This window comes from Mastigoproctus giganteus, chromosome 6 (assembly GCF_048544385.1).
Source record: "Mastigoproctus giganteus isolate SK-2022 chromosome 6, ASM4854438v1, whole genome shotgun sequence".
In the NCBI taxonomy this organism is placed as follows: Eukaryota; Metazoa; Arthropoda; class Arachnida; order Uropygi; family Thelyphonidae; genus Mastigoproctus; species Mastigoproctus giganteus.
This window is the reverse complement of record NC_143580.1, coordinates 64,266,105-64,283,093: the sequence shown is the minus strand read 5'-3', so window position 1 is coordinate 64,283,093 and position 16,989 is coordinate 64,266,105. Positions and strand designations below refer to the sequence as shown.

The following is a 16,989-nucleotide window of genomic DNA, read 5'->3' as shown; positions in this document are numbered from 1 at the left end:
CGCATCCTCCATATTTGGTGGTGACGGGCTCGAAGTGGGGCATGCGTGTGTGCATATATATAAAAATATATATACACACACACGTGTATATATATATATAAACTAAATAAAAAAAAAAAAAAAAACGTTGTGCAAGACAAAAGTAAGGGGGGAAGGCAAAGACTGGAGGGTAGGAAACAGAAGAAAGGGGCCAATAGGGAAGATGGCCCCTGATGACAGTGTGGCATGCCCAGCGCCTCACCAGAGAGAAGAGTGGGGTGGCGGGTGGACGAAAACCACCTCCCCACAAAAAAAAAAAAAAAAAAAAAAAAAAAAATCATTCTGTAAGAGAAAAATGGGGGGGGGGGGTGGAAGTAAAAGAACAGATGGCAGGAAACAGAAGAAAGAAGCCGAAGAAAAAAAAAAAAAAAAAAGAGAAGAATGAAAAGAACCTGTGTGGTATTAGACTCAGGGTAGTAGAGAATGAAAAAGTACCATGAAAAGTTTTTTGAGCAGCGCAGACAGGCTGCAAGAGTAGTTCATGGTGTCTTGTCAATGATATACAGAAATTTTGCTAGCAGGGATAAGGAGGTGATTGTCCCCTTGTATAAGGCAATGGTCAAGCCACACCCCTTCAGTGCTGCATACATGTCTGGAGGCCTCACTTTAGGAAGGATGTAAAGCAGCTGGAATGAGTACAGAGAAGGGCAATGAGATTGGTGAGAGGAACAAAGGATTTCTCTTACCAAGAAAGGCTTAAATGCTGCAAAATGCAGTGTCTAGAGACTAGGCACTTGCGTGGTGATCTGACTGAGGTGTATAACGCCTTGAATGGTGAGCATGCTCAATGCTGATGGGATTCTTCCTCTTGCTGAGATTACGCACCTGAGAGGGCATAATGTTTTTTTTTCTTGACTGATGCTATATAAGCTTGCTTTCTTGCATCATATGCCAATGCTAAGTAAGGTTGTATTTCATGCAGTCAGGCAGCAACATTCCATAGACCAGTGAAAAATATTGAAGGCATAAGAATACTGTACGATTATGGAAATTTTTGAAGTGATAAATGATTTAAAATTCAATTAAAAGAAAGAATGGATATGCAGTATCTACCACTCATTGTACACAATGTTATCAAATTTAGAAGAAAATGGTTGCTCCAAAAAAAATTACGGTATTTTCCAGCTTATAAGACGCGGTTTTTTTCGCGAAAAAATACTTGGAAAATCACCCTGCATCTTATATGGTCAATGTCAGATTAGGCCTAAAGACTACTGGCAATGCATTTTCGATGACGCAGTGCCAGTAAACTGAGTTCTGAAAACTTCCCTTTGAAATTCACACCAATTTTACTTAAGATTTATCTGTTGAAATATATTTTTAACAATTATCAGTGGTTACAATCTATGGCAACAATACATACCAGTAATCTTTTTTCGTGGGAAATTTGTTGAAATCTGCGTGATATGAATCTCACAATCAGACGTAAGTAAAAACTTGTTTCATTTCCCCATGTGTTTGCTTCCTCTATAATATGATCTCGTGCTTTTATGGTATTCCTCTATGATCTCGCGCTTTTATGGTATGGCAGGCTAATTAGGCTGGATCGGGATTTTTCAATTCCAACCGTCTTTTACAAAGAGAAAGTGACACCAGTATTTGTCTTAGGGTGAGTAAGAATTTCTGTCATGTTACTTCTGTCAGCTTTTTTCAGAAACAAACATTTCATTATTGGTTGAACATTTACCCAAGCGTATACCATTATTTGGAGAAAAATATATTACCGTATTTAATTTTATTATTATTATTTTCTCCAAAATATTATTTTTATTATTTTGGAGAAATATTTATTTTTTTATTTTTTTTCCCCAAAATATGTTGCCAAAACTAGGGTGCATCTTATAAGCCGGAAAATACGGTACTTCATTTCCAATGTGAATAGTTTTTATCGGAACTGTATCCAATATTTAGAACTGCTTAACACATTGTCAAAATAATGATTGCTTTAGATGTAAAAATCTTAAAAATTGTGTTGATTGGCAATGTGTGGAAAAAAGTTTTGAATACATTTCAATGTACGATAAAATGAAGTTAATTAATGCAGATGAAGAAAGTGGGCTTTTTGACGAGATATATTTTAAAAAAATATGCTGCTTCAAAAATAAAAGAATGGAATGATGAAAGCATGGCAACAGATATGAGGTGGGTTGAAATATTTAAACATTTTCAAACAAGGGCATTTGAAAAAAAGTACTTGGATTTGCATTATGTTTGCCAGGGCACCAATAGTGCAACGGAAAGAGTTTTTTCAGTGGTAAATACATTGTGAAAGTCAGAAAAAACACAACTGACTGTAGAAACGCCGAAAGCAATACTACAAAGTTAAGTGCAATTTTGCTAATTCTTGTGAAAAATTTTATGAAGAAATAGCAAATAATGAAGAATTATTATGAAAAATTCACTCCACAGAAAAATTTATTTAATATATTATTTAATTTCTATTGTTTTTATTGTTAAAAGAAGTATGCATTTTTGTTATTATTTCACAGAAATACCTATATTTCTGTGAAATACAACAAATAAATGTGAAAAAAAAAAAATATATATATATATAAGCTATTTGTTTTTTTTTTAAGAAGTGTGATATTTTAAAAGTTTAGTTCAAAAAAGTATACGTACAGTAAAACCTTGTTATTTCAAAATTCAAGGGACCGCAAAAATACCACTTCAAATTATTCGGGTTCGAATTACACAATCTTTTAAAAAATCGAATTTACTTACTGTGTCATTCCAGCAGGAAAAGTTGGCATATCGCAGTTCTCAGAGTCAAATGCTAAAATAAACTCTATACAAAGTTGAGCAAGAAAAAAAATTTAATGATAAACTTTATCATAAAAAATACAATTTAAAAAAACATTCGCACAAACTTATTTTTTTTTATTAACAAAGTAATTCAACGTAGTTTGTTTCATTGTTTTATGTTCATGTACTTTTTTTGATATTTTGTCCATTACATCTGCTAGATTATCATCCTCACACAAATGCTTACATATGACATTCTCCAAGGTGAAAATTTCCCCAAATACCTCCTTATGCGTAACATGCAAGTCCTCCAATGGCTCTTGTTCCTCGTCTTCTGATTAAACCGCATCACCTTCTTCACAATCGACGCTACTTTTCTCAGGTGCACGGTCATCTGCAATAGTGACGACGTTGTTGTCACACTTTATAATCTTCAAAATTGGTTGCACACCCCATTTCAACTTGCTGTTTGTTTGTTATTTGGTTTTAGGAGCATTAGCAACTAAGGCCATATTGCTCCGGGATATGCGATGGTCATTCCCTGACCTTTTCGCACCCTCCGTATTTGGTGGTGACGGGCTTGAACCCCCATTTCAACTTGCAGCTCAGGCCATAAGAAGTCTTCTTGTGCATCATCATCATCATCAAAATTTTCTTCACCAAAAGCAGCCTTTCTGAAGCAGTTTTGAATGACAGAGGAAGGAGTTTCTTCCCATGAAACTACGATGTTTCTCACTGCGTCCAGCATGTTCCTTTTTCTAATTTTCATAATGGGAATGTTCCTTGACGTTTCCCTGATGAGGTATTGCATCAGTTTTTTCCGGCATAATCCTTTAACATGGTAAATAATACCATGATCTAGAGGCTGCATGCAGGTGATTGTGTTTGCCGGTAGGTAAAGAACTCTAATATTTTTTTAGAGAGAGTCCTTCGCAGTTGTGCACTGCACATTGGTCTATCAAGAGAAGAATTTCACGATTTTGACCAGTGATCTTCCTATCGAGACATTGCATCTACTCACGGAATAATTTTGTTGTGCATTTTTGTTAGCGTTGTAAATGCAAGGCAGGCATTTCACTCCTCTGAAACATCGTAGTTTTTCATATTTTATAATGATCAAAGGCTTCAACTTTTCGCTTCCATCTGAATTGCAACAAAGCAGAACCATTACCCTTTCCTTACTCTTCTTCCCTCTACATGTTTCTCCCATCATTGTCAGTGTTCTATCTGGCAACACGTTGCAGAAAACTCTGCTTTCATTCATATTAAAAATATTCTTTGGATCGTAACTCTGCTCTGTTTGTTTGTTTGTTTGTTATTTGGTTTTTGGGAGCATTAGCAACTAAGGCCATATTGCTCCGGGGATATGCGGTAGTCAATCCCTGACCTTTCCGCATCCTCCGTATTTGGTGTCACGGGCTCGAACCCCGGTCTAATCAAGAAGCGTATGCTACACACTGCTGCTCCTACTCACCTGGCTACAGAGGCACCGCGTAACTCTGCAAAACAGGCTTCGCATTTTCTTGCCGTCTTTCTGCAGCCTCAATGCCCACTGAAGATCCTTCACTACAAACCCATAGTGTTACAATAATGTGCCATTTTAGAAATCGTTGCAACCACCCATTGAAGCATTTAAAATCTTTGCCTAACTTAAGTGAAAATTTTTCAGCTTTTTCTTTCACCACAGGCCCTGATAGCGGAATATTATTAGCCCTGCACGGAAAAAAAACCACTCTAATAATTCCCTCTCTACGTCTTTGTGCTTTGCACTCATTCTTCTCTTCACCCTTCCAACGTCGTTTCCTTTCTTGAATTGTTTTTCTATGACATCACGATTTTTAAGAAATGTCGAGAGAGTTGAAAGTGGAATACCATATTGTTTTGCAATTTCTGTTTTGGTTTGCACTGCTTTATCAACCTCACAAATCAGATTTAACTTTTCCAAAATATTTAGCCCATTATATTTCCTCTTTGCAGCCATTTCGTTGTTGTTGTTGTTATTTGGTTTTTAGGAGCATTAGCAACTAAGGCCATATTGCTCCGGGATATGCGGTGGTCATTTCCTGACCTTTCCGCATCCTCCGTATTTGGTGGTGACGGGCTTGAACCCCGGTCTAATCAAGAAGCGTGTGCTACGCACTGCTGCTTCTTCCCACCTGGCTACGGAGGCGCCAGCCATTTCGTAGCCCTTTCTTCTACTGTATTTACCAAAATAGAATTTTTCTATAAGAAAAAGAAAAAACTGCCTTAAGGGGAGTATAATTTAACACACGATAGTATTCAATTATATTGCATTTAAAATTTATACGGTAGAACCTCGTAAATCCTGCACTAAAAAAAACTATAATAAAATTAAAAAAGCATTAATGATGCAACTTACTATGATGTGCCTTCTCTCAAGTTCGAGGCCATGTCCCACCCAGACTTCAATAATTCAGAATGACCTTGAACAGGTGTCAGATAAACCGACAATGTATAGCTCAGTAAACGGAAAACAAAAACACTATTTATGCACAGAAACTTTCTAAGTAAACATGCAATATGATTGGAGATTTCGAATTAAACAATTTGTTTGCAGGTCACTGGACAAGAAAATGACTTCGAATTTCATCATACACTTATATTTCGAATTATCCGAACTAAGAAGTATGCAAAATCCTATGGTGTTTGCAGGGGACTTCACAACTTTGAATTATCTGATATCGAAATAACGAGGTTTTACTGTATTTAATTTATATTTTATATGTGAATATTGTTTTATAAATAAAAATTTTTAAAAAATAAGTGTATATATCATTTTTAGGGGGGGTTACAAAATTGATGTCCCTCATTGGAATACTAAAGATCTGGTCACTTTGGATCTATCCAATCATATTAAGGCAGGCAGCAAAGAAGGTGAGCAAACTCTTAAGCATAATTATGAGACCATCCATGAATTCCTGGCAGTCCCCATGGGTTGGAGATGTGTGAATATATCACCAGTTCATAAAAGAGGATCAAACGGTGACAAAGGTTTACCCCAAGGACACATCTGGTGAGTATGGGCTTGGCACACCCAGGGTCCTGAGCTGAATATCATCATTCTTCTCTTTCTTGGTGATGCCCTTCTACTTCTGACTCTTGCTCACACTCTCTCTCTCTCCACAGCAACCATGAAACAAGAATTTTCACACATAAAAAGCTTCTGCATGCAAGCACTTATGCACTTCAACCTTTATAAATGGCAGGCCAAATAAAATGTCTGTGAGGTACAAGTAGGCCAAATTTATTTTTAGCTTACTGTGATATTTAGGATTATTAAAATGGTGTACAATGAAAAACATTGTCATAAACAGTTTTATATTATTTGTTGTAATTATTTATACATACACATACATATAATTAATTTCATTAATAAGAAAGAAAAATTAAATACAAATTCAAGATAATAGGAACAAAATACAAATACAATTTCAGTATCAAAAATTGCAATATTATATTTTTATAATATTTAATGAGAGATTTGATACTGTTTATTTTTATCAGTGAATCAATATCTGGATCAATATTTGTCATAGCAATGTGCAGAGTATTTTCTAAATTTACATCAGAAATTATATTAATTCAAAAATATATACTGTATAATAATAACAAATATATTTTGAAAACGACTGCGGGTCAGAGGTTGCCCAACCCTGGTTTAAGGCCTTGAATGGATTGAGTAAGATGAATTTGTAAGATGAGTTGAGTAAGCCTTCCGTAGCTGAGTGGTCAGGAGCGGGAGTGCAGTAGCACACGCTCTTTGAGTAGACCAGGGTTCAAGCCCCTGACTGCTGAATATGGTTGATCTGCCAACCCACACTGGACCAGCGTGGCAGATTATGGTCCATTTCCCTCAGCATGAATTGTTGAGGAGGCTTCCATCTTGTAGTGGGTTGATAATGGCTGCACTTTACCTTTTTTTACCTTCCTCTTGCTGAGACTACACACAAGGGGGGGGGGCATCAATTTGGTTTGCCTTCAGCCAGTGAGTGGCTGATTGTTGGAATAGGCTTCCATCTGTGGAAGTGGATGGTTTGAATAAATTCAAGGAAGAAATGGACAACTTCTTGCAGGGTAAGGATGGGTGAAGTGTGTCTGTTTTTTTTTTTTTTTTTTTTTTTTTTTTTGGCTGAAGCTACATAAGCTTGCTTTATTGCATACTTTGACACTACTACTGACTACTATCAGTGCCATTCAGCTGCAAGATGGAAACTTCACTCAATGCACTGGGAATGGTAAGAGGAGGTGTACCAATACACAAGTTAGAAATAAAATAGGATGCTAACAAGTCAGCTTTATCTTTAGCTGAGGTGGCAATTGAACCACCTGGGTTTCAGAGATAGTAGGAATAAAGATGAACAAAAGTTGCAGCCCATAGTTTTGGCAACAGACCAGAAAGCTCGTTGAAATACAATTTGGACAAGAAGCAAATTTTCTGCTCTTAGCCTGTTCAAAATCTATTTTGGATTGAAACTACTGTACAATTGTTGCAAGCTTTGGTGTAGGCAGAAAACGAACCTGGAGATTTGGATCCAGGCCAATTGCAATATTCAATATTCTTACCTTGAACAGCCTCAGCACGTTTATTGAAAAACCAAAGTTTAAATAAAGGACGATATTTTAAGATGGATTGGGGAATAAAGAATTTCATCCCTACAAGAATAATGTCACTGACACAATCTGAGCAAACACTGACATTAGATTTGAAACAGTAAACCAACCAAGGAAAAGAAAAAAAAGTCTCACGCTTCATCCCGTTTTGCACTCTTTAATGCCAAACAACACAAGGCTGAGAATAACTAGAGACCATCAAAGTTGTGATCTGAGGTTCCTAGAGGACCACTCACCTCAACCGTGTACTTGGAACAGTTGTTTATGAGAAAAAGATCAAGAGTAATGGCTGTATGATTAGTATTGTCTGGTCTTCTGGTTAGAAACTGAAAAATCTATGCAAGGTCATTTACAAAATCCTCAATATCTCAACATTTTCTAGTCACATGGACCCATGTGACTAGAAAATGGAAGCCTGCTGGAGTTGTGAACATTAAAATTAGCAATGAAAATTACCTCACTTGTTAGGAAATTTAGACTGGAGAAAGAAAAGTTTCAAAGAGAGGAAGTAATAAGTTCCAACTGATTAATGGAGTTGGAAGAATGATAGAGGCAATAGATGAATTTGACAGAATGGGGTGGAAAGATTTTAAGCCAGAGAAGATTGAAAAGAGGACATTCCAAATTACAAAGTCTCTGACATTGAATATCAGAGCAGACATATGCACAAGTACTGCCTTTGAAGTGAAAGGAATCATACAGTGAATAATTAAGACAACTGATGAGCAGTGGTTGAATCAACCAACAACTGGGATTCTGTCAGGAAACGTATGTAGGGCTTGGCAGACTGTAAGTGGAAATGGACATCATTATGATTGGAAATGAGATAACGTATATTTGTGAAATGAATGAGGAAGTGCTTGGGAGATTTAGATCTTTTTGCAGGTAAGTTTGTTCTTTTTAGTCTGGTTATTCATGATGTATTCATGTCTTAAGAAAATGTTGGGAGGACATGGTGCATGAAGTAATGAAATTTTTGGATATGGCATACACTAGAAGAATATACCCAGCTCCTTGACAATGACCCCCCCCCCCCAACATACATACTTATTGGACTCCCTCACTATCCGGCAAAGTAGAAGCAGTGTGATTATACACTAGCTGATCCAGAAGCCTAGAGTTACCAAGGTGTTCGGTTCAACAGACCATCTAGTGGCCAGCCTGTGAACACTGTTTTAGAGCTATAATCTCAAAATGCAAGGAAGAATGGATCTTGCCATGATGCCCATTATAACCTGAAAAGACATCAATCATACTGCATAATTGAAGAGATGGAAAAATGTTGAAACCATAAATGTAAGGCACCCTACAAACTTCTGAAACTGGCAATCGCAAAAGTGCTTCCAGACGTAACAGCAAAAGGGATTGAATATTTTACCAAATCCTCACCTGCACCAATCTATTGTTTTCACATCACCAGAAGCCACAGTAACTCTTTCGCCTATATGTTCCAAAAAAGTATATCAGCTAATTAGGTCATGCAGTGCAATAAATATTTTTGTTTCCCACCTGTAAAGCTCTCCCTGCACACCACAAGCCACCATCAAATTTTCAGTGGAACCTTCCATACACGACAAAATGTACAAACATCCAATGGAGTGTGACACAACATCCACCAAGAACTGTTTCATTAAGTTACATGCCTCAAATCACCGAGACTTCTTCACTGCTCCAGGAACCCTGGAACAAATGTACCTGGCTTGTCCTGTGAAGAACAAAATGATTGATTATGCCTTGGATGCTGCAAGGCTCACCTGCAACCACATCCACTCTAGCAAGGACTATCGGTACCTGCTTCACTCTGAACAGAAAATGCAACTTCTTACTCACTGCTGCAAAGGCCATCATGTACAATTTTTACTTGCTACACACAAGAAGCAAGGACAGCAATGCCTCCTGCTAACACATCAGCACAACATCAAGCATAGCCTACAGAGAAATTTGCAGAACAAAATTCTGCAAATTTTAGACCTTAGATCTAATTTTATCTCGACTTCCACTATCACAGACCCAAAGCTTTCAGTCATCTTAATAGAGAATTAATCAGTGTGGGTCAAGTCTACACCATCAGTGAAGAGGTGACCCACACTGATCCTTCATGTAAATAGATCATTATACTTAGAAAATGTATTTACTGTTCATGCTTAATAAGAGGTATGGGTTAAAAGGTTCAGCAGATAAATTTTTTATTTTTGCTTAATTTTTTGTAATTCTTTAAAGTTATTTTCTGTAATATTTCATAAAATTTTCAAAAATAAACTGTTTAAATTAAAAATAAATTCAGTAATAAATTTATTCATCTGCTATATTTCATGGTGTAATATTTGTATTATGTTTTAAGTTATTCCTCACCTTAATAATGGTTACTATAATGAAGAGAAATTCTATAGGCAGCTGAAATCTGTTAGCTATCCTCTCTCATTCCATACACCCATATAATTTGTGGTACTAATTGCTTATGTAAGTAGTACATTTCTTAGACCAACGGTTTGCTGATGAGAAGGGGTAAAATTACCATGAATGTGTTGAGGAACAGCTTGTTAATGACCTTGACCAACCTGCAGAAATTCTTGACTATACAAGATCCATTTTGAATACTCAGTTCACAGGATTGTTCTATACTGACAGTATTTATGGGAACAGCTGTGGGCAATTCCCTTGCAAGTCATAAGCTCTACTGCTTGATCAGCAAGTATTCTAAGATCAATCTAACAGGTAATCCTAACTCAACTAATCATTCTGTTTTCATTCCTGATGTAAGGAACATAACAAAATTTGTATTTGTACTTGGTACATTACAAGAAGAAACTAAGTCAATGAAAAAGTAAAAAAGCAAGTGGATGCCCTAGAAATAAATAAAACTGGGGACTCAAGTAACCAGTGACTTACCAGGTAAGGCACTCCAAATTCAGGTCTGATAACAGGACAGTCAAGTGTATACTACTCTGGTTCAAAAGGGTTTAGTTTTATTGGAAAACTCCATTGCCAGAGAAATGGGTAACATTTTTTGTAATAAGGATAGGTGATCAAAAACCAAGGTATATCTGCCAATAACTGATGAATGTGTTTTAATGGAGAAAAAACAGCATTATTTTTCACATGGAGGAACTAATGAAGTGACAACTTTGATAAGTATATAAGCATGCTGAAAAAATGTCCTTAACTCAGAATGTACTTTTCTGCAATTGGATGTCCTAGCCCTAAAACAAACCATAAATCTTAATTTAAGGCATTTTAAAAACATGAGGAATGGCACACACTGCACTTCTGTGATCTTTTACTCATTCAGTATAAAGATATCAGGGCATTTGGCAGCACCTCCTTTGTCTAAGGAGTCCTGGTGCTTTGCTGCAAACACATTACACCTCAGGGCACAACATTTGTACTTCTTGGTGTTCAGTGACTTTCCAAAGAACATTCCAAAATTCAGTCATTCTGTGACAACCTTTTGCTTGTACCTTCATGATGGTGGAATTGTTATAACCCTGGGTTTGTGCAAATTAAGGAATACTACAACTAATATACTGGAGAGTTGGTGGGTAGAACCAGATCAGAGAGTGAAGCATACACCAAGTAACAAAACTGCAAAAGTGGTAACTGACAATGTTATACTGCTTCTTTTCCAACATTTGATAGCCATTGTAGCAGGGAAAGGTCTGGAAAAAAATTCTTAGGACCAGAGCTGATTACTGAAAAAAAAAAAAAAAAAAAAAAAAAATCTGTTCTGTACTTACTGTTCTGTTCTGAAAATAATACCGAATTTCAAAATGTGGCTAAAAAATGGCTCTATGTAGATACATTCAATAAAAAGTTCAATTTATCTTTCAAACTGACAGAAATAGACACCTGTAATATCTATGATTCATACAATGCATAACTTAAGAGTAACCTAACCCAAACGGAAAAACACCATAAAAAGTGATTATAATTTGCATCTTTTGGAATCAAAAACCACGTATGAAATAAAAAGAAGACACATGAAAACAGCAAAAGATAAACCAAAACAAAGTGTCTAACCTCTCCCCTTTTGACTAATAACCTAAATTTTTACAAACAAAAGCTTTGGACTCTCAATTTTACTATGTATGTTTCTTCTGGTGGGTCTGCCCATTTATGATGTGGGATGAATCCAAAGCGGTTAAGGTGGCAATGAATTAGCTTCAGTTACATTGAAATGGGCTGACTGTACCATTCCAAACTCACAAATGGAGGAAATAACTGTATGGACTGATAACAGTTATGGGCAAAATAGGAACATGTCAATGATAATGTGCTCTTTTTGGTTTCTACTTAAGTATGCTCAATTTAAATGTATTAATTAAAAATTTTTACTCAAGAGGCTTTTTACACGGAGGCTAACACCGTGCATGCAATTGAAAGAAAAAGTGTTAACAACTGGCACGATGCGTTTACTGAACTGTGCTGCTGCTGCCACCACTGACATTAATCCTACCACCAGCATCACACGATTGGAGCCAGGATTCACTGGGCCAGGCAACCTTTATCCACTACTGAAATCACTGGTGTATGTTCCTGTGCTCCCTGTCACATAGCTCCTTGTTTTTAACTGACGAGAGTGAAATACAGTGGAATCATCTGCATCATGCTTTCCAATATATACCCCTTTCACACCACTACTATACACTGTAATATGACTGATTGTGTCCTGTTATCACTCTCTCCATCAGCCTCAAACATCAAATAGGCTATCTCCAGCATCAGACTGTCACTGACAATGTTTTTTGGTTGTTTTTCCAACCTCTACACAGGAGATTGTTATACGTGACCCACCACAGAGTATTGAGTATCCAAGATATTCTGCCATCTGATACACACTCCCATGCCATATGAAAGGTCACTTGTTAGGTGTATTACAGGTCATTTCCTTGCTCAACTGCACACAAACACCATCCTGCTCTATCTGACCACCAGCTTTATATGGCTTCATATGAACACTGTCACTGATGGAGAAGTTGATTCCTTCGAAGATAGGGATGTACCTAATAAAGGTCATTCAGTGTAGGTGCCAAAAATATAACATAGTTAGTTTAAGCACAGTCTCATACATAGCTCCACAGTTAAATTTCCAGTACCCTGTTATATAAATTATTAAAACTGCATATACAGTCAATCCTCGTATAACACGTATTTACACTACACGAATTCGATCATACACGATTTATAAATAGGGGAACGATATCTTATATAACACGAACCGAATTCGATTATGCATGATTCACCTCTATGTTTACAAGAAATGGCAATCGAACGTGGAATCACCCCAACTGAACGCAACACGATAGGAATGTAGAGAAGATTCTGAAAATGTATTTATGTTTTTTATATCAGTGAAGGGGAAACACATTTCACCATAATAACATAAAAACCAACACAATTCCAGCTATTGGTATAATCGCAAATGCAATTAGATTGAGTTTATTACCAGTTTATAACAGATTCCACTAGCAGAAACGCAACTGGAAATTGTTTTATGGTAGTAACCCCTAGAAATGTGAGGTGTTAATAGTGTATCTCTGCCTTTACGGTGTTGTTTATTCAGTTGCTACACGTGCGCAGCTTTGTTTATGTGTATCAAGCCTGCCTCCTCGTTTTAATTATGCTTTATTCCCTAAAAATGAGTAAAATACTTAAAAGGTGTGAAAAGGAAGCGTCCTGGTGAAGACATTGCAGATTCAGAGAGAAAAAGAAAAGCAATATCGATAAACAGAGGTGGAATGAGTCAAAAATTCTTACCCGGGAAAATTTATAGTGGCCTCATACTATGGTTTATGGCCAAAATCACACCGGCCTCCGGCCCAACAGGGTTTCTCTGGTAAGGTAAGGCTTATGGCCAGTCCGCCTCTGTCGATAGAGAAAAAATATGAAATTGTGAAACACTTTGAGCGAAATGAAAGACCATGTGATATTTGCATGTGCTACAGACCTAAATGAGACAACGCCGAGAATTACAAAGAATGCAGAGAAAATAAAAACAACTTTCATAGCAGGAACAACTCAAAGTGTAATTAAAATCCATTAGATTAAGACACAAAGAATTGGAAGAGATGGAACGGCTGTCATCTGTTTGGATAGAAAATCAAACAAAAAACAAGTTTGCTTACGATAGAAGCAAAAGCATTAGCAATATTTTATTACATAATAGTCGTAATAAAATACGTAAGTATTTTATTACAATTATTTATTTTGTTTGGTAATGTTTTGGTTACAAATGTGTGTTCAATCTTGATGGCTGGCACCTAACCCTATTTTTCCCATAGGGCCTGTTGTTTATATTGCACGATTTTGCATTGCACGAGGGTTTCTAGGAACACAACTATCGTGCTATATGAGGACTGACTGACTGTATATACTTATCTTTTTATTTGAATAAAAAATAAGACTTTCCATAGAAGGATGTTATGCAATAGGTCAAATTAAAAAATATATATATTTTACTTACTCCAATATCATCTACTAGCATTTTATCTAGTCCTACTGGTCCCAGTGAACTCTTCACTATGTTTGCAATTGAACAAGCTGCCATAACTGAAAAACACAAGAGATCAATTATAGTTTATGAAGCAGATTAGTATTAATAGTGGCAAATGATGCAAGAAAACAAGATTATACAGCATCGGCCAAACAAAAAAATAAATAAATAAATAAAATACCTATCCAGCCCCTCCAATAGTTTTTCCTTGAATTTATTCACAGTACCCACTTCCACAATAGACAGAAGCTTGTTCCAGCAATCAACCACTGTCAGCTGAAGGCAAACTTCCACATCTATTCTGCAACCACCCTTTCTCAATTTGAATTTATGTCCCTCATGCACATAGTCTTAGCTAGAGGAAGAATCCCTGCAGCACAGGTTTGCTCAAGCCATTCAAAGCCTTAGGCACCATAATCAGCCAAGTCTCCAGACAGTGCAATCTACATAAATGAAGCCTTTCTTGATAAGAACATCCCTTTCTTCCCTTCACCAAACTCGTTGCCCTTCTCTGTACCCACTCTAGCTCTACATCAATCCTAAAATGAGGCCTCCAGACTTGAATGCAATACTCAAGATGTTGCCTGACCATTACTGCCTTATACAATGGGATAATCATCTCATTATCCCTGTAAGCAAAATTGCTGTATATCACTGACACTGAGAAAACCCTGTTAGCTGTCCTGGCAGCCTGTCTGCACTGCTCAGAAAACTTCATATCAGACTGCACATTTACTCCCAGGTCTTTTCATATTCCACTAACTGAGTGTAGTATCATACAGTTCTTAAGTTATTCTAGGTTTACTACTACCCACACGCAATACCTTGCATTTGTCAAAGTTAAACCGCAACTGCCATTTCTCAGCACGTCAGCCTAATTTTCCTATATTTATATTTTGTTGCAGTAGCTTAGCTTGATTACTCATTAACCATTCTGCCAACCTTTGTATCAACTGCAAAGTTAGGCATTAAGCCTGATAATGTAGCAATGCAGCATACCAGCAACTGATATATCTTGAACAATATCATTAATAAATATTGAAAACAATGATGGGTTCAGCACTGTACCCTCAGTTACTCCACTAATAACATTAGTCCATGAAGAGCAGTGTCCACTGATAACCAGAAGATAACTCTCTATCTTCTCCCACTCAACCAGCCCTTTATCGATAGCAGTAACTTTCCCTTAATACCCCACATTGCTCCAGTTTGTACAGCAAGCTTTTATGCTTAACAGTATCAAAAGCTTTCCTGAAATCCAAGTTCTGTATATGATACCAAAATTATTTTTTTGCACCCAGTTCCTTTGTCACTGCATCATAGAATCCAGTCAAACAGGTCAGACAAGAAATCACCCTAACAAACCCATGCTGTGATTGATGTATAACTACACTCTTATCTAGACGGTTCTGCATTACTTCTTTAACTAGTGACTCCATTACTTTCCCTAGAACAAAAATTAGGCTAACAGGTCTGGAATTACTCGTGTCACCCTTTGTTCCATTTTGTGAATCGGAATACATTCGCAAGTCTCCAGTCCGTAGGGACCTTCCCTAAATCCAAGGATGCTCTCATAATCGTGGCTAATGGTTTGCCTTCCTCCTTTGCTGTCTCCCTTAATATGACTTAGTTCAGTGGTTTTCAATCGGGGTGCCACGTAATTTGGGTTTAAGTTACTTAAACTTATTTTATTTTTTAAAAATTTATATGTTTATTTCATTATAAAAAGGTGTACAGTATCTTTTTAATTTTGTGGTGATCTATACTTGATGTTTACTTAGTACCTCTATATAAAGAATAAAATTATTATATACTGTATATATATACAGGCATACCTCGGTTAACGTTACCTCTGATAACGAAGCTTCGATATAACGAAGTCCGCAATTTCAAGCCCCATTTAACATTAAAAAAATATTCCAGTTTAATCACCTGAAATCTAAACAAACTGACGAAATTACGGAAACCTTTTGGGCTTCTCGTGGTTGGTTCGAGAAATTTAAAAAACGGGCCAGGATTCATAGTGTAAAATTAACAGGAGAAGCTGCAAATAAGTTTCCAGAAAAACTAAAGGAAATAATTGAACGTGAAAATTTTCCACCAAATTTGGTGTTCAGTGTTGACGAAAGTGGTTTGTTCTGGAAACGGCTACCAACAAAAAGCTTCATTTCTATTGAAGAAAAATCAGCTGCTGGGTTCAAAGCAGCCAAAGACCTTTTAACGTTACTCTTTGGATCAAATGCCTCTGGCGATTATAAATTAAAATTGTTATTAGTTTAACATTCAGAAAATCCGAGGGCATTAAAAGGTAACATAAAAATGAATTTACCTGTAATATGGAAAGCAAATAGAAAAGCGTGAGTTACCAAAGAGTTATTTACTGATTGGTTTGTTAACCACTTTTGTCCCGAAGTAAAACGGTATTGTCAAAAAAACAACTTTGAAGAAAAAGCTCTTTTGTTGTTAGACAATGCTCCAGGACATCCTACTGATCTTAACACGTTGGACACATGCATTCCTGTCAAAGTTGTGTTTCTTCCAGCAAACAACTTCCCTGATTCAAACATTGGATCAGGGAGTAATAGCATCATTTAAAGCTTATTATCTGCGTCGAACATTAAGCAGTTTAACTGAACTAGAGGTTAAAGAGGAAATGACAGTTAAAACTTTTTGGAAAAACTACACCATTAAAAATGCAATTGAAAACATTGATAGTTCTTGGAAAGAAGTCACTAAGAAATGCTTAAATGGAGTTTGGCGCAAAATATGGCCAGAAGTTGTACTAGAAGAAGAAAATAACATCCAAGAAATTAGAAATGAAGTTATCCAGATGGCTCAATCAATAGGTTTCGAAAACGTCGATGAAGAGGACGTTAGAAATTTATTGAATGCAGAAGATGGTTTTTCAGTGGAAGATTTAGAAAACCTTGTTAGCAACGAAGACAAAGATAATGAAGACGAAGTTAAAGAAGTTCCTGCCGAAAAAGTGTTAACAACCAAAGATTTAAAAAGGTGCTTAAATGACATTGAAAACGTTCCTGATTTAGGAAGAAGTTTTATTGTTAAGCGATCAGTGTTAAATGCAA

At 36.5% G+C, this 16,989-nt stretch overlaps 1 protein-coding gene across 1 annotated transcript in view; it reads right to left on the bottom strand.

The window, feature by feature from the left end:
• The window catches only part of CCT1 (chaperonin containing TCP1 subunit 1), a 184,686-nt gene that overhangs the window by 143,922 nt on the left and 23,775 nt on the right, over positions 1-16,989 (bottom strand). Inside the window, exon 2 of the mRNA XM_090375994.1 lies at positions 13,874-13,959. Within this exon, the coding sequence (XP_090232120.1) occupies positions 13,874-13,959 (86 nt within the window). The remainder of the gene's footprint in view (positions 1-13,873; positions 13,960-16,989) is intronic.